This window comes from Podarcis gaigeae (genome assembly GCF_964106915.1).
Source record: "Podarcis gaigeae genome assembly, chromosome: 15".
Taxonomy (NCBI): Eukaryota; Metazoa; Chordata; class Lepidosauria; order Squamata; family Lacertidae; genus Podarcis; species Podarcis gaigeae.
In genome coordinates, this window is record NC_139692.1 from 40,171,463 (window position 1) to 40,196,463 (window position 25,001).

Sequence of the window (25,001 nt, forward strand, 5' to 3'; positions counted from 1 at the left end):
ATCTGTGCTACCAGTTGCACGATGTGTTCATTTATCCTGCAATGTTTACCTGTCCTGGGTGGTATCCTGAAGCAGGCTGTGTTAGTGAACTGAACATAGCAACAACGAGTCTTGAAGCACCTTAAAGACCAACATATGTGTGATGTCGTACACTTTAGCAGATGCGTGAAATGTTATTTGCAGTGGGCGTGTGCACATGGGGGGGGAGTTATGTGTGTGAGACAGAAGTGTGAGCATTGGGCAAAATGGCAATGAAAACCAAACGCTACAGCTTGTGACAGTTCAGTTAAGGCTTTAATATATACCAAGAGAAGGACAGCAATTTTACACAGCAGCAACAGCTGGTGAGAACACAGATAAATTCACCCCTGCAGCGGGACAAATTCGTGTCCAAACCAATAGAGACAAACTTCCCAATTCATTCTACTTTAGCTCTTTGTACGTACACTTGATGAAGTGGACTCTAGTCCAGTGGCAAAGCAAGTGGTACCCCGTGCAGAAAATTTATTGTCACCCCCTGCCAACATTTTTTTTTGCCAGGTTTGACTTTATTTCAATTTTTTTTGGGGGGGGAGCCACAGTTGTTGAGCTTTTTTGGGGGGAGCCTTACAACGAGGAGACTGCATGCCGTCCTACAGCTGAGGGAGAGCCGGCGGGTGGACTGTTTTGACAGCGGGAAGCCTCACAGCATCTCTCACAGACGTTGACTGCTGCACAGCATTTTGTCACCCCCCCTCAGAGGTGGCACCCAGGGCGGACCAAACCCACCTTGCTTCGCCCCTGCTCTCGTCCATAAACACTTCTGCTGTAATAAATTGTCTTGTATTTAAAGTTCCCCACAACTCTTCTGTTCTGCTTCAGCATACAAACGTCACTTGCCCCTCTGGAAGTTTTGAGCATGGCGGGATTTCCATTTGGGAGGAAAACACACACACATACACAAAGTCCTGAAAAATACTTAATGTCACAGAAGATCTCGTTGTGCTTCTTATAGAACAGCAATAACAGGCAATTGCAGTTTTAGGCATGTGAGGGAGGGAGGCAACACTTTAAAAAAAAAAGGCTAGCACATGCAAGCGCTGCACTCTTAGCACATGTTTTTAAATGTATCTCCACATATCTCACCCAAGGACAAAAGAGAGACACAAAAGGTGTGGATGTGTTTACCAGAAACAGTTGGGAGGTATGACACATTGGCAACCCGGCCTTTCCTTTTAAATTTCTGTGATTTATTGCATCCTTGTCTTGTTGGATGAAGTGCCGCTTGGCTGTTTTATGCACTGTTCTTATTGCATGCCTATAATATGTATATAATATATCCACATGAGGGTTGCAGCTGTTAAGGCAATTAACTGGTTAGACTAATTGATTAACTATATGGATTTGGGCAAGTTTCATTTAAAACAAACAAATACAACCATCCCCTCGATTTCCAAAGTTCAGAAGTTAGCGTGGATCCTTGTTGCCAAAACAGCCATCAGTGCACAGGAGGTAGGTACCAGCAGGCTCCCTAAACCTTCTGGAGCCGGTTTTGGGAGCGTGCCAGCTGGGGGTGGGGGCGAGAATCCTGTCGGCCAACAACATGTGTTCTTTTGGCAGATGGACACCATTGGATTTCACTCATTGTATTATTCCCTAAGTAGTTCCTGATCTTGTAGTACTCAGTTCCTTAGTCCAGTCAATGCTTCAAAGGGGATCTCTGAATTTTAGGAACATTTCAAGAATTTATTTATTTTTTATAATGATTGTTTGGAACTGATTAATGCCCTAGTTTTAATTTACAGTGGTACCTCGGGTTAAGTACTTAATTCGTTCTGGAAGTCTTTTCTTAACATAACAAAAAAAGAATCTTCCAGTAGCACCTTAAAGACCAACTAAGTTAGTTCTTGGTATGAGCTTTCGTGTGCTTGGTATGAGCTTTCAGATACACACTGTGTATCTGCAGAAGTGTGCATGCACACGAAAGCTCATACCAAGAACTAACTTAGTTGGTCTTTAAGGTGCTACTGGAAGGAATTTTTTTTGTTTTGACTATGGCAGACCAACACGGCTACCTATCTGTAACTTTTCTTAACATGAAACTGTTCTTAATCTGAAGCACCACTTTAGCTAATGGGGCCTCCTGCTGCACGATTTCTGTTCTCATCCTGAAGCAAAGTTCTTAACCCGAGGTACTATTTCTGGGTTAGCAGAGTCTGTAACCTGAAGCGCATGTAACCCGAGGTACCACTGTATTTGTTTGTTTTTTTATTCACATATGGGTTGCTTTTCAACATCCGGCCACAGAAAATGTCTGTCTGTCTGTGTATCTATTTATCTATTAGTCAGTCTTATCTATCTGACTATCAGGCTTCTCTCCCTCCCCGTTTTATCCCCACAAAAGGTAGGTTAGGGAATGAGACAGTGACTGGCACAAGATCAACCCCAATGAGCCTCATGCTTGAATGGGGCGTTGAACTTGGGTCTCCCTGATCCTAGTCCAGCACTCAAAACCACTTTGCCACGCTACGTCGACACACAATTTAAAAATACTAAAAAACCATTGGCTGAGATAAAGGATTGTGACATGGTTGCTTGGCCAGGCTCTAAAGGCAGAGTGTTACATAAACAGGGCATTGATGCCCCCAAAGGCCCTTTCTCTTATCATTACATAGCTCACCTCTGATAAGGCACCTGTGGAAGAAAGGGCCTCCTCACCCCTTGCGTGGACATTGCTGCTGTCGTAATGTGCAGCCGCCCCATTTGCACACCTAGTCCAGCTCTTTGGAGCTGTTATCTATGTGCAAATTATACTGCGGAAAGGTCCCTTTTTGTTATCTCCTGCAAGAAGAGGAGGGCAATACACGGTGGAAGCTTTTGCTCTCCAGAATGCCAGCTCACAAATAGATAAACCAACACGTAGGTGGAGCTGTGTTTTAATTTGAGATGCATCCCTGCAAATTATTCCTGTAGCAGGTTGCTGGACCTCGACAGATATATGGCATTTGAGTTTGAGCAAACTGGGTGCATTTGCAAAGGGGGATAAAGGGAGGAGGAGATGGGCATATTTTTAGAATGTTCCTGTTTGTGGTTGCTCAGAGTCTTTTTCTTTTTCTGTTTGTATTCGGGGCCAGGAGGTGAAATAGATAGATAATGTATGTGTTTGAGCCATCGAGCATATCCAAGATCATCATTTGATGTATACTGTACAAAATATAATTATCTTGATCATTTAAACCATTCACTGCATCCACAGAAACATAACAATTGAAGTGGATGTTTCACGGACAAGGCATGTTAAGCTACCTTTGCAGTTGGATCTTTGAAATTCAGTCTATTTTATTGTAATGTATTTTATTTTGTTTAAGTGCCATCAGGAAACCATTCCAGGTATCTGTATCTTGCCTTCTTTTAGGTACAGCAACTTTACAGATAGTGGAATTGACCCTTCATTGCAAAGGGTAGCAGACCTTCTCTTGACAAAATGTGACTGATTAAACCACAACATGCAGACATATTCTTTATGAACCAAGAATGAAAAAGGAGCTAATTAAAAATCTGTTCTATGATTTCAGGGTAGTATAGTAGGGGGATGAATATAATAGCTTGAGTGCTATTCTAAAATATATACACACACAAACCTTTTTTTTTAAGTTCTGTGTATGTTTTTATTGTATTGTAATGCGCTTCAGGATGCCTCATGGGAAGTAATTCATAAATAAAGCTAATAATAATAATAATATTTTTTTTAGTTTATTTCCTTTTTCAAACAATGCATGAAATTAAATAAGCATCGGTTCAAACTCCTTTTGTCATTCACCGGATTAGAAATTCACAACAGCCCAGAAGAATGCTGTTTCATTTTGTCCCCCACCCCCAAACTCTTTTTTTAAATTCATTCTCAGACCTCTCATAGCAAAACTCTTCCCAGTTTGTCATGAGCTGCAATTCTGGAATCTTGGGGCGTTAAATAGGAAAACCAACATTAAAAGTGGGGGCAGGGGGAGGAAATCCAAGGTAATGGTTATGTTCCGTATTAAATGACCGAAAAAGAGAGGGGGGCGTAAAGGAAGCCTTGAGTGTCTTTAGGAAGATGAGGCCTTCTCTAAGAACCCCCCTCCTTTGCCTTCCTTTTCCTATCTTCAATCCATCTGAAGCACCATTATAGCTTCTCAGACGGCTTCCTGTGAGGAACCCTTTTCTCCCGCCTTGTTATTCTTCCTTGGAAAAAAAAGGGGGGCAGTTGCATTTCAGCTCTGAGTTTTGGACGCTTCTGCCGTGGGACTTGGATAATATCTCTCCAAAGCGCAAGCTGCTGTTTAAGAACCTAATTCAAACATAGCTCCCTTTTAAGTATCCCCCCTCCCTCCCTCCTCTCCTTTCCTCCCCCTCCTCCTCAAGAGAAAAGCCACCATTTCACAGTATTGGCCGGACGCAGAAAAACAAGTTAATGATCTAAACCTTTTAATTCAGGGAAGCTTTTCTATGTTTGAGTGCTTTTCAGGCTCTTGTAAACAGGCGAGGCCCCTGCTTTCTTCTGCTTTCCCTTGCACCCCCCCCCCCCTTATCTGGCCATGAAATGTGGCATTTATTCTGTGTCATCCCCCCGAAAAGAAAAAGAATGAGAGGGTGAAAGATTATTGACTGAAGAGTGATACACAATTGAGGAAAATGATGTCAAAGTTAGGCGCACAACTTACTTTTCCTAGGATGCCTTCCGGATTAGAATTTCTTTAAACCTATTGTACGGTGGCTAATGATTTAGGTGCTCAGTACAATATTAGTAGTAGTAGTAGTAGCCTTAGAAGTGAGAGACAACTGTAGTTTAGTTGATAGTCTGTTTTCAAAAGCAATGTTCTTCTTAAAAAGAGCACTTGAACTTCATAATACAAAATCATAGTGTTGGAGGACTTCAGGTTGCAATGTGAGGTTACACTGATTTGGGAATGAGTCTCATTGGGACTTGCTTCTGAGTCAGCATGCATAGGATTGGGCAGTAAAATTGTATAAAGTTACTCCTATCTTTCCACAATGTCAGCTGAATTCTGGTTTTTTATTTCTATTGGCAAAGAACTTGAACCTCCCTCCAATACAGTATAGATTATAGGTTTGATGGAGCCAAAATTAATTTATTAAGCGCCATTGGTTTCCATTCAAGAGATTTAAGCATCTTTTAATCCCATTGAAATCAGCAGGATATATTAATTAGGGATGGAGGATAAATTTGATCTCGTCTAATTTTAATGAGGAATTACCTAATTTTTACTTTCCGAAGCAATATGTGAACTGAAACACAGCTGTCCTTCAACATTTGCACTTCTCTGAATTTTACGATGCAGTTCTCCTGTGAATTGCATGTATGAAAATGCATATGTTGGTCAAAGTTTCATACAAACATGCATTACGTCTGGGGAAATTGCTTTCAAAAATGTGTATCTTGGTCAGGACTGCATGCAAAAATTTGTTCACTAGCAGAAGTTTGCATGAAAACGCTGACAAATTTTCAAAAGGGTTAAAAAATAATCACAAATGGTGTGGAAATGGGGAGAACTGAATTTAAGGTTGGACAAATGAGAAATTAATGGCTGTAAGTTGCTTGGGACTGCCTTGGGCAAGATATAGTGAAGCACCCTGAGATCTATAAGGTGGTATACAAATTTATATATAAAAAAAATAACAACAAATTTAATAAAGTAATAAGAGAAACAGAATCTGACAGATTAATCCATCCTTGGGTTCAAAGTGCTTAATTTTGGCTGGATCCAGTTGTATTTAATTTGTTTGCTTTAGCCTCAGCCCACAATATATGCTCACATTGTTAGATGGTCTCTACTTCTAATTTAATGTTAGAAGGTGGTGGTCAGGGCAATATTTTAACACAGGTTTAGGAACACAGTCAGACTACAAACAATATAACCTTATCACTAGAGACCAATACATTGCTGTGTTGTGCAGGAGATAACGAATGTTAGCTCTAATATCTGCATATGGGGAGCATTGTGGTAAGTCCTCAACTGAGTGACAGATGCATATTCAAAATTTGCCGACATGCAAAAGCAAATCCTCAGGGCAGCCCCCAAAGGAACATCTGCTTTGAGGCACATTGCTGCAAAGTTTCCCTTTTACTTCTTTCTGTGTGTGGAGATTGGGAGTAGCAGCTAATAATTCTGTACACTATGTGCAGTGCAGTGCAGCACATCAGTCCCAAAGGAAGCAGCATTTCGGGGAACACAACATTCTAAGAAGGAAGACCAGTTGATTGAGGCAACCATGTAGGCAACCTTAACTTGCTATATAATTATCTCTGACCTTCCTCCAGAGTCTGCTAGACATTTATAATTAAGAATGAAATAACATTGTAGAAATAGCATTTTTATTATTGGTAGGAGCACCATTATCATTGTCATCAACATCAAAATCATTATACCACAGTGAGACTATTTAAAAAAAATTTAAAAGAAACCACACTTTGCTCCAAAACTGACTGTCTGACAGTGCAATGCTATGCATGTTGACTCAGAAGTAGGTCCCATTGAGTTCAATGTGGCTTACAGCCAGGTGATAGATAGATAGGACTACAGCCTAAATTTTCCAAAGAGAAAACATAGAAAAGAGAAAAGGAGAAACGTAAAATGGTGGGAGGAAATGATTATATTAGAACATTCAGTTCTCCTGAAAACAGACTATGCGGACAATTGTGCCCGTCTGTTTAGAATGAACCCGAAAGTAATGGTTGGTAATACTTTTTATTGACACAAATGAGTTTCAAGCGTCTGAATAGGAGGAAGTGAGCGGCCCAGATCTCGGCTGGCAAAGCATTCAGGACGCAAGGCGCAACCCGGGAAAAAGCAGGCAATTGAGACGGAGAAGTGGAAATCCGTGGTTTGAAAAGGAAGAATGAAGCCAAGGAAGGGAGCAATTGAGGAGGACAATAATATGAAATCAAAGAGGAAAGATAAGAAGGAGCAAGAGGGAGCAAAGGCACTTAAGTTAATAATAAAATCATGGATAGGATTGTAGAGCGACGAGGCCTTGATGCAAAGGGTGAATCAGAGGTCGGTCAAGTGCGATGGGGGCACGCTGGGAGATATACAGGGGGCGAGCTAGAGATATTGGTTGGAGAAGGAAATAGGGAAGAAGAAGAAGAGGAGGAGGAGGAAGGCTTTGACGCAACTATATACAGCACATTAAAGAGGGTGGAGACCTTTTGCCGGCTTCGAACCAAGCAGAGGAGGAGGAAAGGCAAAGTCATCAGGAGCTAATCTACAGATTAAACATACACGCAAGAGGTTTTTTTAGTATCATTTTGCATTTCCCTCCCAACAAAAATACAGTACCTAAGAAGGCCAGGAGTCTCAGATGAGTGCAAAATAGCAACTGACTTCATGTTCTTCTTGGTATCAAAACTGCTCATATCGATTACATTGAGAAACGCTTGTTACTGTCCCAGCCCTTTCCTCTTTTTTTTTTTAAAAAAACCCCTTTTGCCCTGTATTATGAAAGATTACGAGTCTTTAAAAGAGGAGTTTGTTTTGAGATTTAATTTGAAGTTTTTGTTTCATAACAGCAAATTCTTCTCTCTCTCTTTTGTTCCAGTTAGATTCACAGGATAGAGTTCCTTACTATCTGCTCTGTGATTGCTCAAATCCTTCTTCTTGTTACTGCTTTCAAAAAGAACTTGATTGTGGGTGGGTGTTCGGGGAATCTTCCTCAGTTTTCTACTTTTTTTATTTGATCCCATTCTTTCCTTTTAATCAATGAATTTGCAATTCAGAAATTCAGTTTCAAACATTTGTTTATTAAACCAATGTTAGTCATACTCAAAATATATGTATTGTAATCTATATGCATTAATTTCAGCAGGTCTACTCTGAGTATTACGTAGTTGGATAGGGTCCCCGGGAGCCTTTTAAATGTACATTATTTTAGCACTGTTTTGTTTCCAATGTATGTGGAAAAAACTACAGTTCTACACAAGATCAGTATACAGCTTTATGTTACTACATTTTTGTTTCCAAGTTGAGCAGTAAGGGAGGGTGTAAATAATTATTGCAAACAAGATGAGTGTACACCTTTATTTTCAGGGGGGGAGGTGGAGTTTGCAAAATTCTAAAATAAACAAATCATCCGTGATTTAGCATTTTGATTTACTCAAGCATGTGGCTGTTCGCCAGATTTCACATTTCTCTCAAAGTTTCCACACAATCTCTTGATGATTCAAATGCATTAAAATTCAGCACATTTATATATGTATATTGAGAGGCAAATTCACAATTGCTTATTTTTAAAAATGAAGATAACTGCAGAAACGGAATGGAATAGAATTATGAGGGAAAAGCCTGTGAAAGAGAAACAGGCAGAAGTTGGTACATTTCTTGTTAAGCATGCTAGAATCCTATTTATTTAAATGGGATGATTAGTTCAGCACAGCCTGGTGCTCAGTTACTTTTTGCTCTCTCCCCTCTCTCCCTTTGTATCTAATAAACAATTATTGGAAGACTTTTTGTTGTTGGTTACAGCATATGTAGGCACACCGATGCCCCAGTGCCTCACGCTTTTGTTTGGACGGACACTGCTAATGCCTAAAGAAAAGGGGGAAAAGCTGCCCTTGGCTTTTGGGTGAAAGTAAATGTGCTCTGTGGGTTTTATGTTTTCAAATTAAACTTGCTTGGAGTTCAGCTCTGAAATGCACACACTGAGCTTGTAGGTCGCAGCCATGCAGAGTCCCTTCCGTTTTTATGGCAATGGCTCTCTATGGCACCCAGAAACACCGAGGCTTACGGATGGCAGTGCCTCCAGTGAACATCCCTGCAACCACTGCTAGGAAAAGATCCCAAATTACAGAAAAGATTGTATTAAAAAAACAAAAACACCTAATGCAGGAACCTTTGGGGTGGAAGAGGCATCTATCTCTCTTTATCTAATTCCCATACTAAAGAACTCCAAACTCTTCAGGTAACAGCTACAGACAGTGTAGTCCAACTCGCTGCAGTGAACCAGGGAGCCTTCAACATCCAAGATCTTTGAGAGTCATTGGCTTTAATGGCAGAGAATTAAAGGGCCAGGGGTGTAATAAGCCTTAGGTACAACCCTGGGAAACCAGGGTTCAAATCTCCACCTTTCCACGTAGCTCACTGGGTAGTCACTATCTCTCAGCCAAAGTTGGCTCCCTGGGACGTTGTGAGGATAATAACGGAGAGGGGGAAGAACCATGTATTCCTTGGAGGAAAGGGAGGCTGTGCCTATAAATGTAATAATACAGAACGTTCTCAGAAGGATCCTCACTCTTTCTGAGGCAAAGACAGGGCCTTTTTGTTCATGGTGCCTTATCACTGTAATCAGCCCTTTACCCCTCTGTTGGGCTCTCTCCCAACAACAACCAAATACACGGCTCCCCTACCCTTTAGCTTTTAATAGTATTTTCTCTGCATTACTGCAGTGGGATTGTTAACAGGTCTTATGGCTTAATTGCATCTACAGTGATGTTTCTGTCAGCCACCTCAAGGCTTCCTGCAGTTGAAAGGTGGAACATACGTATTTAAAATAAATAAAAGGCAAATCCGCCATGTTCAGTTTGGCCTGGGCAAGTATCTGCATTAGCTATGTGAAAGGAAAGCTTCTCCTATACATGAATCTCTCGTGCTGGATTGGGGCCAGCATATACACATGTACACCTTGACTTTGCTGTGTGTGGGGGACGGATGGACTTTTTTTTAATAAAAAAAAAGTCACCATATTTTCTTCATGTTGGTGTTAATTCTATTTTTGCTTCCTGGGTGGTACATCCGCCTTAATCCCCACAAGGAGAGCTGTTGATCTGAAAACATATAGATGCGGAGATTAGCCGGGCAGAGAATAGGGCTGGGGAATAAATTCAGTTCTTGTGCATCTACCTAATACGCGCTTCTCAAAAGAATACTCAAGCTTAAAACAGCTACGCTTTGAAATTCGCACTTGCAGCACAGCTTCCCAATCGAATAATGGTGTACGAAAATTCATGCTATTTGGGGGGAGAACTGCTTGCAAAACTGTTTGCCAGAATCTCATACGGAAATGTGTAGCTTAGGAGAAATTCATTTATTTCATAAAGTTTTATATACCGCTTGATTGTTTAAAAAAAATCAACAAACCTCAAAGTGGAAATGTGTACTACAAAAGCTGACAAATTTTCGTGTGAGGGCTTTTGGTAAATAAATAAATCACGAACCGTTACAGAAATCCAGCACACTGAATTTAAGATTGGAAAAAATGAGAAATGGGGAGAAACCTACTTTGACCAATTCACCCATCGCTCGGGGGGGGGGGGGTTAACGGTAAACTTAATAATAAAAATGCTGAATCTTGGAAAGGTGGGATTGAAATGTTTAAAATAAATTAATAATGCTGCTTCTCTCGCCACCTCCAATTATTTCTGTCTCTCTCTCTCCTGTTAAGGTAAATTGAATAGTCAAGACACTTACAACAATTTCACCAACAATAACCCTGGAAACCCTCGCCTTTCTCCACTTCCCAGCCTGACTGTGGTAGTTCCTCTTGCTCAAATCAAGCAGCCCATGACTTTAGGAACCATCACCAAACGTACAGGGTAAGTAAAGCGCTTTAAAATAGCAATTATGTAATGTATTAAAAAAAAAATTTTCTATGCATATAGTATTTTTTTGGGGGGGGGGAGTTGTTCCTAGCAGCAGCACACACCTCTGTTCTGTATTTAAAGGTTGCAGTCCTGTGCACAGTTTCTTGCAAGTAAGTCCCCTTGATCACAGTAGGACTTGATTCTGAGTAAATGTGCATAGGATTGCCCTGCACATTCACTCTGGTTTGTGCCGCATGTAGAATAAGGGAGCAACTCCAGGGCATCTCAAACCGGGTCTGTAAATATTTGTCCAAAATTTCAGAACGCATTTCTTTTTTCTTATTTTGTACTTCGATGGCTCATTTTCTCCAAATCATCTGAGGGATTTGCTTTCTGCTTGACATCAGAGGTAATTAGTAACTTAAACAGAGGATTTCCCGGCCCCTGCTAAGCTATCAACAGCGCTGTTTTGGTTTGGTTTTGTTTTTTAAAAAAATATTATTCACATCTTACTCTATTTCATTTTAGTTTATTTTTATTATTTTCACCCCCTGGCCTCCCGGTTCATAACGTGATATATGTTATAGTTGAAAAAGAAGTTTGGGAGACGTTCAGAGTAAAGTTCCTGCAATTGCAGGCTCAAAGTCAGTGTACTCAGCCAAACACAGTGAAAGCGAGCGGAAATATTGAGCTTTTATAGAGCTTACCTTAGGAAGAAAGAGAGAGGGAGGGAGGGAGGGAGGGAAGGAGGGAGGGAGGGAGAGGGAGAACCGAGCAGGGAACATATGCATGTGTTTTGATGGCAGAACAAAATACTGCCAAACATTTGCCCTCCTTAAGAGTTTGCGTCTCTCTCCACCCGCAGAGAAGCAGGAGTATTTGTTTTATCAATCTACTCTGGCCTTCCTCACCTTGGTGCTCTCCAGATGGGTTTGAACTGATGGGAGTTGTAGTCCAAACCCATCTGGAGGGCACCAGATTGGGGAAGGTTTTATCTGATCTGATACATTTTCAAGCACTCTTCCATCTTAAACTTTTCAATCTCAATAATAGTGTTCTTGGGTGATGTCCAAGGTTAGTCCTATGCAGAGGAGACTCATTGAGCCATATCAAGCTAAATCCTACTCAGGGTAGACTCATTGAAGTTAATGGAGCTATGTTAGTCATTTCAATTCATTTTGGTGGGCAGCATCCAACTAAGATTTACTGAAAGGGAGTCCCATTGAAATTGATGGACCTAAGTTAGTGCTGTGCTAATAGAATGGACTGGCTCACTGTACATCAAATGTGAGGGTGCCACATTAAAACAATTTCCTAAAAATCTGCAGGAAGAACACTAGAACAGCTGGGGATCAGTTAGGGATAGTAGTTTTGTCCTTCATGTGATAGGGTGTTCTTTTTTTAAAAAAAAAATATTACATAGGATGGAAAGCAATAAAAAATGTCATCCTGCATGTATGGAAGTGGATAGATTAGATAGTCAGTGTGGTATAGTGGTTAGAGTTTCAGACAAGGACCTAGTACACCACCTTAAGTTCTTGGAGGAAGGTAGGAAAGAAATGTAACAAAAAACCAAAAAACTATTTCACTCTACCACTTATTTATAAAAACATTTGTGTACCGCCATTTGTTTTAAAAACATAAGTGGTTTACAGCCTATGCTCACACACACACACAGAGTAAAAACCGCATAAAATTTTAAGGTCAGAGAACATCAACTGTTACAGAAAGTTGTTTTTTTCTTAATTGCCTGCGTTAGCTTAGTAGCATAGAAAAGTTTTCAGCAGACATTTAAAGGTTAAAACAGAAAGTGCCTGCTGAATCTCTGTTGGTAGAACATTTAACAGGACTGGTCCACTGACATTAAAAGCTCATTTTTGTGTCACTGTCAGATGAGCCTCTCCAACCTGGGGAATGACCAGCTGCTCACCTGGTGATGGGGCTGGGATACAAGGGTTCAAGCAGTCCCTAAGGTACCTTGAACCTAACTCATTCAAGGCATTGTAAATCAATACAAGGAACTTGAACCTGGCTTGCTAGCAGATGAGCAGCCAGTGCAGATGTTTTAATAATGGTGCCACACCTTGCCAGCCATGTGCCCCTATCAACAGTTTGCCTGCTGCATTCTGCACCAGTTAGAGCTTCCAAAGCAGGCCCAAGGGCAGCCCTGCATAGAGCATGTTGCAGGAATCCAGGCTTAGGGTTATTAATGCATTGACTTCAGTGGTCAGGCTATCCTTGTCCAGGAACAGACATAGCTGGTGAACCAGACAGACCTGGTAAAAGGGACTCCTAGCCACAGGGGACACTTGGGCTCCTAGAGACATGTCTCGCCAGAGTGGTGCATGCTCTGGTTATCTCCCGTTTAGACTACTGCAATGCGCTCTGCATGGGGCTACCTTTGAAGATGAGTCAGAAACGACAGGTGGGCTGCAGGTGGCGCTGTGGGTTAAAGCCTCAGCGCCTAGGACTTGCCAATCGAAAGGTCGGCGGTTCGAATCCCTGCGGCGGGGTGCGCTCCTGCTGCTCGGTCCCAGCGCCTGCCAACCTAGCAGTTCGAAAGCACCTCCGGGTGCAAGTAGATAAATAGGGACCGCTTACCAGCGCGAAGGTAAACGGCGTTTCCGTGTGCGGCTCTGGCTCGCCAGAGCTGCGATGTCACGCTGGCCACGTGACCCGGAAGTGTCTCTGGACAGCGCTGGCCCCTGGCCTCTTGAGTGAGATGGGCGCACAACCCCAGAGTCTGTCAAGACTGGCCCGTACGGGCAGGGGTACCTTTACCTTTACCTTTACAGAAACGACAACTAATCTAGAATGCAGCTGCCGGACTGGTGACTGGGAGTGGCCACCAGGACCATATAACACCAATCCTAAAGGATTAGCTTCCAGTATGTTTCCAAGCACAATTCAGAGTGTTGGTGCTGACATTTAAAGCCCTAAACGACCTTGGCCCTGTCTAACTGAAGGAGCGTCTCCACCCCCAGCATTCAGCCTTCTGGTGGTTCCCTCACTGTGAGAAATGAAGTTACAGGAAACCAAGAAGAGGGCCTTCTTGGCAGGGGCGCCCCATGGAATGCGCACCCCGTCCCTGTCAGATGTCAAGGAAATAAACAGCTATCCGACTTTTAGAAGACATCTGAAGGCAGCCTGCTATAGGGAAGTTTTTAATGTTCGAGGTTTTGCTGTGGGTTTATAATTTGTTGGAAGCCGCCCAGAGTGGCTGAGGCAACCCAGTCAGATGGGTGAGGTAACAACAACAACAACTCTCAAGCTGTACACCTTTTCCTTCAGAAGGAGTGCAACCCCATCCAGAATGGGCAACTTGCCTCTTTCAGGCTTGCACTACTGAATGTGTAGACCAAGCCTGGTGTAAGAAACCCATAAAAAAGTGAAGTGGCTGAGTTAAGCCAGAGGACACCCAGTAATCATTTTCTTACTCCAGGGCACGTCTCCTGTCCTACTGGAGCAAGGAAAACCCATGTAGTGCTATTCAGTTGCTGTTGGACTCCAACTCCCATCAGCCCCAGTCAGTGGTCATGGATGATGGGAATTGCAGTCCAACAGGATCTGCAGACTACCTTGTTGGTTACCCCCATTTTAGATAACCCATTTCCTTTCACCTGTGCATGGATACGGATCCTTGGGTAGGGTTCTAGAGAGGATTTTGTCCGGGCTGCATTACTCTGCCATTCCTTCCCTTTAGTAGCTTCTCCAAGGGGGGGAAAGCAAGGGGGGGTTGGGGAGGGGCGGCTTTCCTCTCTGCATGTCTCACAATGTCTGGTGTTTGCTCCTGATGCTGCGGGGCTGAAATGCCCTCTTGTTTCTCCAGGCTGCAACTCTTACATTTGATCATGGTTGATTTAGCCCTCTTGCCGTTTGAGATAGGCTAGTTAAATACTGAGCGGCTTACTCCATAATCTTTTGAAGATCTTTCAGCATTTCCAATGCTTGAATTGCTATCCTTCAACATCTCTGAGACTAAAAGAAACATCCGGGATGGTTTTTGAGCCTCCTCTTATCCTCTGATGGTACATCAAAGCAGGCATTGATCCAGCAGGTCCTCTGTGAGCACGGAGACTCTGATACACACATGAACGTTCCTTTGCCTATAAAAGGGAGCCCCTCTGAATGTGGAGCTTTCGGTATATGTCTTGGTTGTGACTCCTGGAGGACCTGCTCTTTGCCTTGCAGGCCTTTTTCTACCTGGCCTGGAAAGGCAGGGCCCTGGCTGACTCCAGCTGCAATTTATTTTTGGCTCTACTGAAAAATTCAGCTGGGGTGTTGTTTGGGGCAGGGGTTGTTGCTGTTGGTTTTTTCATTTTAGATCTTGTGATTTATGTGGAAATGGTTCAGTTTGCTTGTGTATTTTTTTAATGTTTATGGCTACTTTTGTTGTAGTTACGTATTTGTTTCATGTTGTAAGCCTCCCCAAGCATGGTTTGAACTGTGGAAAGGCAGCATACAAATAAAATTATGTATCCGTGTATGTATCAAAGCCCTGCAGGGGTTTTCTTGCCTTGCGTCTCAAGTGAGTGAAGGTTGCATATTCATTTTGACGGAGGGATAGAGCAAATACAATTCAGAAGAGTGGAGAGGCTGTAACTTGGTGCTGGCACCTCCAAGTAGGGCTGGGGAAACCCCTTTTTTGAAATCCTGGGGAGCTGCTTTCATACAGTACAGTGGTACCTCTGGTTGTGAACGGGATCCGTTCCGGAGGCCCATTCGCAACATGAAAAGCCCGCAACCTGAAGTGCCGTATCTGCGCAGGTGTGCGGCCTGATTTGGCGCTTCTGCTCATGCGCAAAGCACGATTTAGCGCTACTGCGCATGTGTGAGCAGCGAAACCCAGAAGTAACCCTTTCCAGTACTTCTGAGTCGCCGCAGGACGCAACCTGAAAAAAGTAACATGAAGCAAACGTAACATGAGGTATGACTGTACAGGCAATACTGAGCTAGATGGGTTTGACTTCTTTATGTACCCCCATGAGAGGTCTGGAAGGGGGCAACACAAAAGCATGGCTTTTCAGTGGTGGCCCCCACCTTGTGGAATGCTGTCCCCAAGGAGGCACTCCTGGCACCGACTATCTTTTCTCTCTCTTTTTGGCCTGGGATTTTGGCCCTTAATTGGAAGTTGTAGCATTGTGGTCTATTTTATTGGAGTCGGATCAGTAAGTCCTGGTCTGTTTTGTCTGTGGCTTTAGAATAGAGAAAAAAAATGGATGTTCGTAATTGGTTTTAATGTAAATTGCTTTGTGTTACTCTGTGGCAGCTTCCTGTGTAATAGAGTAGAAGGAACTCAAAGGGCCTCTGTGGACTCCAGAAGGCAAGGGCAGAGTGTGAAAGCAGCACACAGACTGTTGGACGGGGACCCAGGTCCACATCTTTTAGTCCAGGAAGCTCACTAAATGGCCCTGGGAGTATCACTGCCTCCCAGTTCAGCACCTTTCCAGGGCTGTTATATGAGTAAATAAGTACAGCATACTGAAATTATGCTTATAAATTAGAAGAAAGGGATTGCCCCAGTCCCAGGAGCGCCTTACACAGATCTACAGCAACTGCTCCATGGAAGGGAATCCGCTTTGAATGCAGAAGGCATCTAGTTCATTCCCTGGTGGGGCTGGGGATGTCTCCTGCCTAAAACCCTGGAGAGCTGCTGCCTGTCAGTGTAGACAGTATTGAGCTGGATGCACCCAAGGGTCTGACTCAGAATATGGCAGCTACATATGGTTGTTATTTAACTCACCTTGTGCTTCTGTCTGTGTTTAAGGGAGGACCGTAGCTCAGTGGTAGAGTGTCTGCTTTGCATGCGGAAGGTTCCAGGTTCAATCCATAATGGCATCTTCAGGCAGGGCTGAGATTATCCTCTGTCTGTAATTCTGCAGAGCCACTGCCAGTCAGTGTAGAGCTGGATAAAGCAACTCAGTATAAGGCAACTTCCTGTGCTCCTGTGTCCCGTTGAAATCAATAGGACTTAAAATTGCTTATTCTTGGCTAGAACATGTGCTATAGATAGATTAGTTAGATAGATATAGATATATTTAACATTTACAAACAATTATGAAACTCTCCCCCTCCAAAAAAAGAAGAAAAAAAGTTGGCTCACCGTCCTCTCCTAGCAAAACAGCAGGAAACTGAAACCGAAGAACAGCCACAGACAGAAATAATTTAAAGCCCATTCAGATTCCAAACCAATTCCATTTCTTGTGGATCCAAAATTTAGCGGGGACACACACACACACACACACACACTGTTGGATAGAAATAGGGGGGCTCTGCAGTTGCTTACGCAAGGCTGGAGGTTTGCAGAGATGTTCCTAGTGGATTGGGCCCACCATCTGAATGCAAGTGTTGGGGAGGGGGGGTGGACGGGAAGCCCCTTTTGTGGAGGAGAGAATGAAGCGGAACGCCGATGTTCCCTGAAGCTTGGCAAGGCCTAAAATGGCCAAATTGAGACAGCAGCCTTAACTTAAACCTCCAGGGGGCAAAGCGTGTGTTTAACATATTTAACATCTGCCCTCCTATTTCTCGGAGCACGGAGCGACACGAGGCTGTAATAGGAAGACAGGGCAGGGACCATCTGCCTGGCTCTGAGAAGTGTAGGGCGAGTGTATTACCACAAATGGCAGAAGACAGATGTATTTACACCTACGTGGGCAACACCTTTAAGCGCCGCTCCGAGGGAACAAGGCCCTCCCCCTTTCTCTCCCTCTCTCTCGTTCTGGCAGCAGCTGCCTAACCTTGGCGGTTGTGCTTTAGTCAGGAGGAGAAGTGCCTGGAACCCACCAGATTTTGCAACTGTCTCCTGTGCAATGAGGGAGGGGGAAGAAGATTGGCATTTTCCTCTCCCTTCAATTCGTCTTCAAAGTCTCAGATCTGTCACTAGGCTACCCAGGCAGTGCTAGATTTTAAAAAAGCGATTCTGGGCCAATACCAGATAATTCTGGAATGGCAATCATTTTTACCCAAGGTTATTTGATTTATTACACACACACACCAACATCCTCCTATTTTTGAAATAGTTCACAATGATTTTCTTCCCTATAACCTCATAGATCAGGTAGTATGGTGGCTTAGTGTCCTATTTTACAGAGGACTCTTAACTATCTTAAGGGTGGCATGGGCTGTACAGTGGTACGTCTGGTTGTGAACGGGATCCGTTCTGGAGCCCCATTCGTAACCTGAGCAGAAAGCAGCGTGCACGGGTCGTGATTTCGACCGCTTCTGCGGATGTGCGTGACGTCATTTTGAGCATCTGCACATGTGCAAGTGGCGAAACCTGGAAGTAACCCTTTCTAGTACTTCCGAGTCGCCACGGGACGCAACCTGAAAATGCTCAACCTGAAGCAAACGCAACACGAGGTATGACTGTATAGTTTAAGTCCATTTTAAAGATAAGGACATTGTAACTAGGAGAAGCCTGCACCTTTCCTTCTATGGTGAAAGGAGCTGTGTAATCTCTTTAAATTTCAATCATTCTTTCTAAACGGACATCTAGGGATATGAATTAGCATGTGGAATTTTTATGTAAATCTATGCCCTCTTTTGTTTTTTGGCCTCTCCATCAACAAAGTAGCTTGTTTTGGGGAGGACCTATATTATTGACCTATTTTTAGCTATGTCCATTGATTGCAGTGGATCTAGTCTTGAGTATGAATCATGTTGGATACAGTTCTGTGTGCATGATTCCCTCTGCCTGCATGTGGAGGGGTCAGCCAGGGCCTCAGTCAAATCTGAGTCATTGTGTGTACACCACAATACTCCACAATAGACCTGTACATTAGGGGGACATAGGAGACCCAGACTTTCATATCACTTTTCAATGCCTTCTCTCACTTCCATACGGCCCTCAAGACCTTTAGGGCAGCCCTCAGCAACATTTGACACCTCCCCAGCCCTCACACTGCCTTCCCAAAGCCAGGTAAGTGAGGTGCTAGGCTTTGGGGCTTGAGGCTCCGACAGGGTCCTAGAGTCCTCCCATCTCCCTCCCAAAGCCTACTTTGCACTTTCCCAGCTTTGGGAAGGAGGTGGGAGGGCTCTAGGACCCTGCCAGAGCTCCATGCTTCCTTCCCCAAGCCCTGCACCTTGCTTAGCCAACTTTGGGAAGGCAGCGTGAGGTTGGGGGGGGGCTCAAATTTTGGTCTTGCTTTCCCCCACCACTTGACAAAACAGAGTGTGGCCTGTGGCTTCTGTGCCAAAGCACTATTGCAGCTTTCTTGGTATGAAAAGTTGAGCCACCCTAATTTAGGTAATACTATTAAATAGTGGGCTTGTTAAAAAAAAACAATGGCCCACTTACCATCCTTTGAAAGCCCCTTCTGTTTATAAAAGTGGTCTGCCTGCCAGATGACGATGGGAGATGAGGTGGTCAAGAAACAACCCAAGCCTGATGCCCCTCCAGAGCTCAGAATTTTTGGATCCCAGCCCTGGGAAGTGAATAGATGCACAGCTTTACAGATCTAACCTTTGCCCAGTTTAGCAAAAGTTTAGCTAGCAAGAAACTCCCTTCAGCATGGTGGAGCTCAGTTGCGTTTGTTTTTGCAGTTTGGGAAGAAGAATGTAGATAACACATTTTTTTGATGTGGGATCTGGCTGAGATGTTATCATCTTTTAACGTTTCCCATCTCGTGTACGATTTGTTCATAAAATCACTGATATCCGTTTGATCTCTTTTGAACTCTGGAGACTTTAATCCTTTCCAGGACCTATTAGTGGTTCAGACTTCTTTTTTTCTCTCCCTCCCCCCCCTTTTCCCCCTTTTGGTAAGAGGAGCAATACCAGCTGAATAGGAAATAACAAAAGAAAACCAAAACCAAACTCTTAAAGGACGACAAAAATCTGAATTAAATCCCTAGATTTCAAACACACAAAACAAAACCAGAAGGCAACACATTTATGGAAATTAAATTCGCAAGTCATAATGTTTTGGAAGAGTGGGTTAGATCTGTGGGTTCAGATTTGTACCGTAGTTTATTCCTGGGGCTCTGGTTGGGTAGTGGTACGATATCAAATTTAGAAATACCCAATTCACTTTCCTTAACCCCCAGAATGTAAAACAGTGAACTGAGGGGTGGATATGAAAAAATAGTTGGGGAACATAATCACTTGACAAAATGCTTTCCAGCAACCCCTATCCTTGATGTGATTCTGAGGAATAGAGCCTTGTGCTGCCTCTTCCAAGGAGAAAATTACTAAGGAGGGGACAATAGCTTCATGGCAGCTGCATGTTCTTAGTCAAAGAACAGACTATCTTGAGATGTGGTGGACTCTCCTTCAGTGAAGGTTGGCTGGCCACTTGTCTCTAGCTGTGATTCCTGCATTGAAGGGGACGGAGGTAAACCTCCCAGCTCTACAATCCTGTGATTCTGTGATGCATTGTAGAGAGATGATTTTAAAAGCAAATATACCCAGTTCCGTAGGGTTAAATAACAAACCACAGCTGTTGTTGATATTGATATTGATTATGATGATGGTGGTGGTGATGTTGGTAATATAGGTATATACCACCCTTCCTCCCAAAGGAGCCCAAGGGCATTGAACACACAAACCATAAAACTTATTTTTAAAAATTCAGTTTAGATGCAGGCTTGTTGGAAGAGAAAGGTCTTCAGCAGATTCCAAAAGTCCAGAGATAATGCCTGTCTAATATTTAATGGGAGGGAATGTGCTGTGCTACCCATAGATTAATTAGCAGCAAATCATAATGGATGCTTCTACCACGTTATGGGTCCTAATTTTCACAGCTTGAAACCCAAACAATGGACAATAGCAGAAGTGAGAGAGAAGGGTTCCAACTAAAATGAAGGCACTGCTTTTGTTTTTTAATCAATTGATCTAACCTACTCATCAACTAAAGTAGTCTTCCCCAACCTGGTCCTCAGCAAAGGTTTTGGACTCCCATCAGTCTCAACCAGCATTGCTGGCGGTCAAAGAAATTTGGAGTCTAAAACATCCAGAGGGCACCAGATTGGGGAAGGCTGAGCTAAAGGCTGCTACCATTATTATTATTATTATTATTATTATTATTATTATTGGTTGTAGTAGCAGTATTCTTTAACCCATATATTTTGTTTTGTTTTATTGTCTTTACAGTTTCAAAAAACGTTTACATAAATCCATTTTTTAGAAAAGCCAAGGGATTCTCCTGGGGTGAAAATAGCAATCATCTGTTTTGCGCATGCAGTGAACCTAGTAGCTGTCGGACAGGCCCGATGGTTTCTTTGGCTTGACATTGCTGTGTTCTTGTCACCCAACTCAGCCATCTGGTGCTGTCGATTCGAGGATGGTTTCTCTTGTAAATTTTGTACATTGTCCTTTTTTATTAATGTACACAGAGCCATTCTGCGTTGGAAGCTGCTCAGAAAACATGCTCAGATCCTTGTCAGACGGGTGATCCCAGACATCAGTTTTGATAGCGGGACTCTTTCTGGCCATATTCCGGTCAACCTTTTGCAAACATTTGGCTTTCCCTCTCACTTTTCTTCTGCCTCTGAAAGATGAAGTGGGGGGGGGGGGGATGACGACATAAATCAGCCCATTCCCACATCTTTGCAGATGTCGGGCAAGAAGCTCTTTTTTGAAAGAGAAAAGAATCACAGAGCTCCTGTATCTTGATTTTCCACTCAACAGTGTTGTGCTTCGCTCCACATTTAATGGGTTGTCCATGTGTCCTACTTTAAAGAGACAGCCCTTCATTTCAAAGGCTATCCTAGGCAGTCCTGTAATGGAAAGCCTAATCTGTTGCAAGGACTGCCCAGTTAATAAAGAAGTGGTGGGCAGGGGCTGTCCTTTAACTTCCTCACTCTGCCTAACGGAAGAGCCGGCCCTGAGAGCAGAAGTCTTGAAGGTGCCCCTATCACCAGTTAGCACCTGTCCACCATGTCTGCCTGTCTGTCTGTCTGTCTCTCTCTCTTCACACACACACACAAAATAAATATTAAAATACAGAAAAAGAGGGGAAATACAACAAAAGAACCAGTGCAATGTACAAGGCACATCATGACTTCAAAGGATAAAAAGTTCCAGAGCCCGTGTAACATACATAAAGTTGCCAAATGTCCATAATGGCTGTTGTGTGTTGTCACCAAATACAGTGAGATGTATTAGTTTTCTATTTAAATTATAGTTACAGGCAACACAGCTTTCTATTTAAATTATAGTAACAGGCAACCCCTCATTCACGCGGGGGTGGTGTCCCGGGTCATTGAAGAAGCCTGAAACACCCAGTTCCACCCCTGCCCTGCCCTTTTAGTGACGTTCCAGTGACAACGTTATGATGTGTCTGGGTCACTTGTGGGTTCGGCGCTATGTGCATGCATTGCACCTGAATGCAATAACCAGCAGGTGATTTGGTAGCAGATTCTTTTTTGTTTTCTGCATGAAAATCACAAATGGCAGGTGTCTCAGATATGGGGATATTGTTCACTACTGTGGGGGTGACAATGCATTAGATGCATGTTGTAGCTCTACTCCTGTGTAAATTCTATAATGAACAAAGTGGATTTCAACCCCATGTTCTTGAAAGTTATACCTTGCTCAGGCATCTTTGATGCACATGCATAGGGGTTAGCCTGTTTCAGCCAGAAAACCATTTGAGGGATGGTTGAATTTAGGCCTCCGTGGTACTACTAAGTCATAACCTCTCTCATTTACTGCTCTCAATATTTTGTTTTTCATTTGATCCCTGAGGTTTCTTTGCCTTCAACACTTTGTACAGTGGTACCTCGGGTTACAGACGCTTCAGGTTACAGACTCCACTAACCCAGAAATAGTACCTCGGGTTAAGAACTTTGCTTCAGGATGAGAACAGAAATTGCACGGTGGCAGCGTGGCAGCAGCAAGAGGCCCCATTAGCTAAAGTGGTACCTCAGGTTAAGAACAGTTTCAGGTTAAGAGCAGACCTCCTAAATGAATTAAGTTCTTAACCCGAGGTACCACTGTATTTTGTTTTGTTTTATTAAACTCCAGCGTTGTTTCTGTTGATATTTAGCCACATTCCTAACCCCTGTCAGGGCCCACATAAGTGGAGACACAAATTTCCCTTTTCCTAGTGGATGAACTGGCCCTGCTGCTGGCACAAGTTTTAGGAACATGTGAAGCTGCCTTATACCAAGTCAAAACCTTGGTCCAAGCAGCTCACTGTTGCCTACCCTGAGCGACAGAGTCTCCAGGATTTCAGACAGGTGACATTCCCAGTCAAACGTGGAGATGCTGGGATTGAACATAGGATCTTCTACGTGCAAAGCATGTGCCCTACTAAGCCATGTCCCTTCCAGACATCCAGTCTGGTTCTTGCAATTAGTCAGTGTTGCAGAGGGGAACATTTTGCACATGCACCTTGTGTGCATACCTCTGCAGTGTATACACACCCCATTTATGTTTCTGTTGCCTTTCCATACATGTTGATGGAAAACTGATGTGCATGCGCACCTTGGATTCTGAGCATGTGAATGTGTGAAGCTCTTCCTTCCGATAGGACCAAGATTGGGAAGCTGTGATCCTCCCAATATTGCAGCACTCTTAGCTTCCATCAGCCTCGCCCAGCATGGCCAGTGGCCAGGGTGATGGGAGCTGGAGCCTAGGAACATGTGAAGAGCTGCAGGTTGCCTATCCATGGCCTAGAAGATGAAGGGACAGCTCTTGCATGGTCCTCGAGGTTAGCATTAAAATTACAAAATGATTTGCTGGATCAGACAAGGTCCGTCTTGTATGGAAGAGCATTTAGTCATGTGTTCACCCACCTGCAATCTGACGTGGTACAGTCCAGAACACACTGGTTTACTGCTTCCGTGAGGACTAGTCCCTGGTGATGTCAGGACTACACGTTACGGAGCAGGAAGGGGAGATCTCAGCATGGGGCTGCTATTTTCAGTAACATCCCCATGTTTCTTGCATTGGGGTTTTCAGCCCCCTCTTTCGGGTGGGAATTATATTTTTCATTTAGAAAACGGGTGACCATTAGAAAAGCTTTCTTTCTTTCTTTCTTTCTTTCTTTTTGAAATGGCATGATTTTGAGTGTTGCTTGTTGACGATGACCTCTGCCATCTAATTTCTGTGCATTTCTCCCCCTTTCCACGAAGACCCTACCTCTTTGGAGCAGGATGTTTTTCCATAAAAGCTCCGTGGTGAGTTCAGTTCAATCCCAGCATGCCTTCTAATTAATTTGCTGTACTCACTGGAAAGTACCATACATTGCTTTTCTCCTCCTCCTCCTCCTCCTGCATGAGCTTATTATTCCATACATGAAAGTGATATGTGATTAAGGGGCAGAACTAAATGTGATGCCCAACGTGAGTTGCTGCTGTTAACAGCTGCCCCCAGTCGAATTTCCCTTTTCCCTCCCAGTATTGGCAAACAGAATGTCTTGTTACTGTGTTGTTTGTTTCCCCCACGGCACCTGGTGCCAGCTCCAATCATGAGGGGACTCCAGACATAGTATACTCTGGGAAGGTCTCTTCTTTTGCCAATCCCTCCCCTTGGGTGGGCTCATCCAGGCACCTCAGTGATCAGTGCTGACCAACCATTTACACTTCCCACAATGCCCCAGTGACATTACACTGGGGACATGGTTGCAAGTTAAAATAGCAACCACCTGGTGCTGAATATATGGGATTATGATTTTTTAAGTGGGGGTGTCTAAGGCTGGCACCGACAGAAGGCCCTGCTGGGGCACTGGGGGGGGGGTTGTTAGTTGCCTGAGGATCCCTTCTGGTCACATTTGGTCTGGCTTCTCCCCACCCTTCACCATGACAGCCAACGATATGTGGCCCAAGTTGGGGCAATCCCTATTGTAACCATGTCATACCACCTGTTTCTGTATCTCCGTGTTACTGGGAGAAGTGGGGGGACTCGACCCGGGGTTCTCGATTTTCGACAGCAACCACATGTTCGCACTCATGTTTGGCTCCACCGTTGTAATTGTCAAGCCAACATCCTCTGTTACCCTCTACATCAAGTTGGGGGCAGGACTATGGCCTTCCAGACATTGTTGGACTCCAGTTCCCGTGGCCAATGGTCAAGGATGTAGTCCAACAGCATCATCTAGAGCAGCGGTTCTCAACCTGTGGGTCCCCAGATGTTGTTGGACTACAACTCCCATCATCCCTGAGCTCTGACCTTGCTATATAGGGGTGATGGGAGTTGTAGTTCAACAACGTCTGGGGACCCACAGGTTGAGAAAGGCTGATCTAGAGGGTCACAGGGTTCCCCACCTCTGCTCTACGTACATGTATCTGCAGTGGGCGTTTTGTGCATTCGTGGCCAGCCTGTTTGTGCTCAGATAGCTTTCCTAAGACTTGAAGACAGCATGCTAGAGCCCTCATTGCCCATGGTACTCATCCTTATTTATCCCACTTTCTGCCCCAGTGAACTTTGTCTGGGCCAAACCCAGAGGAGATATTCTAATGGCCTGAATTCAGCAGAGGCTATCACAGGCCTTTTCCATTTTTTCCTT

The 25,001-nt window shown here is 43.7% G+C and overlaps 1 protein-coding gene across 6 annotated transcripts in view; it reads left to right on the forward strand.

Annotated features, from left to right (window-relative positions):
• BCAS3 (BCAS3 microtubule associated cell migration factor) overlaps positions 1-25,001 on the forward strand; it is a 454,783-nt gene that overhangs the window by 176,136 nt on the left and 253,646 nt on the right. For 3 of the 6 annotated variants that reach the window (XM_083714443.1, XM_083714447.1, XM_083714444.1), the window contains exons 16-17: positions 10,414-10,564; positions 23,629-23,673. In XM_083714443.1, coding sequence (XP_083570569.1) covers positions 10,414-10,564; positions 23,629-23,673 — 196 coding nt within the window. The remainder of the gene's footprint in view (positions 1-10,413; positions 10,565-23,628; positions 23,674-25,001) is intronic. The other 3 variants (XM_083714445.1, XM_083714448.1, XM_083714446.1) reach the window with 1 other exon arrangement.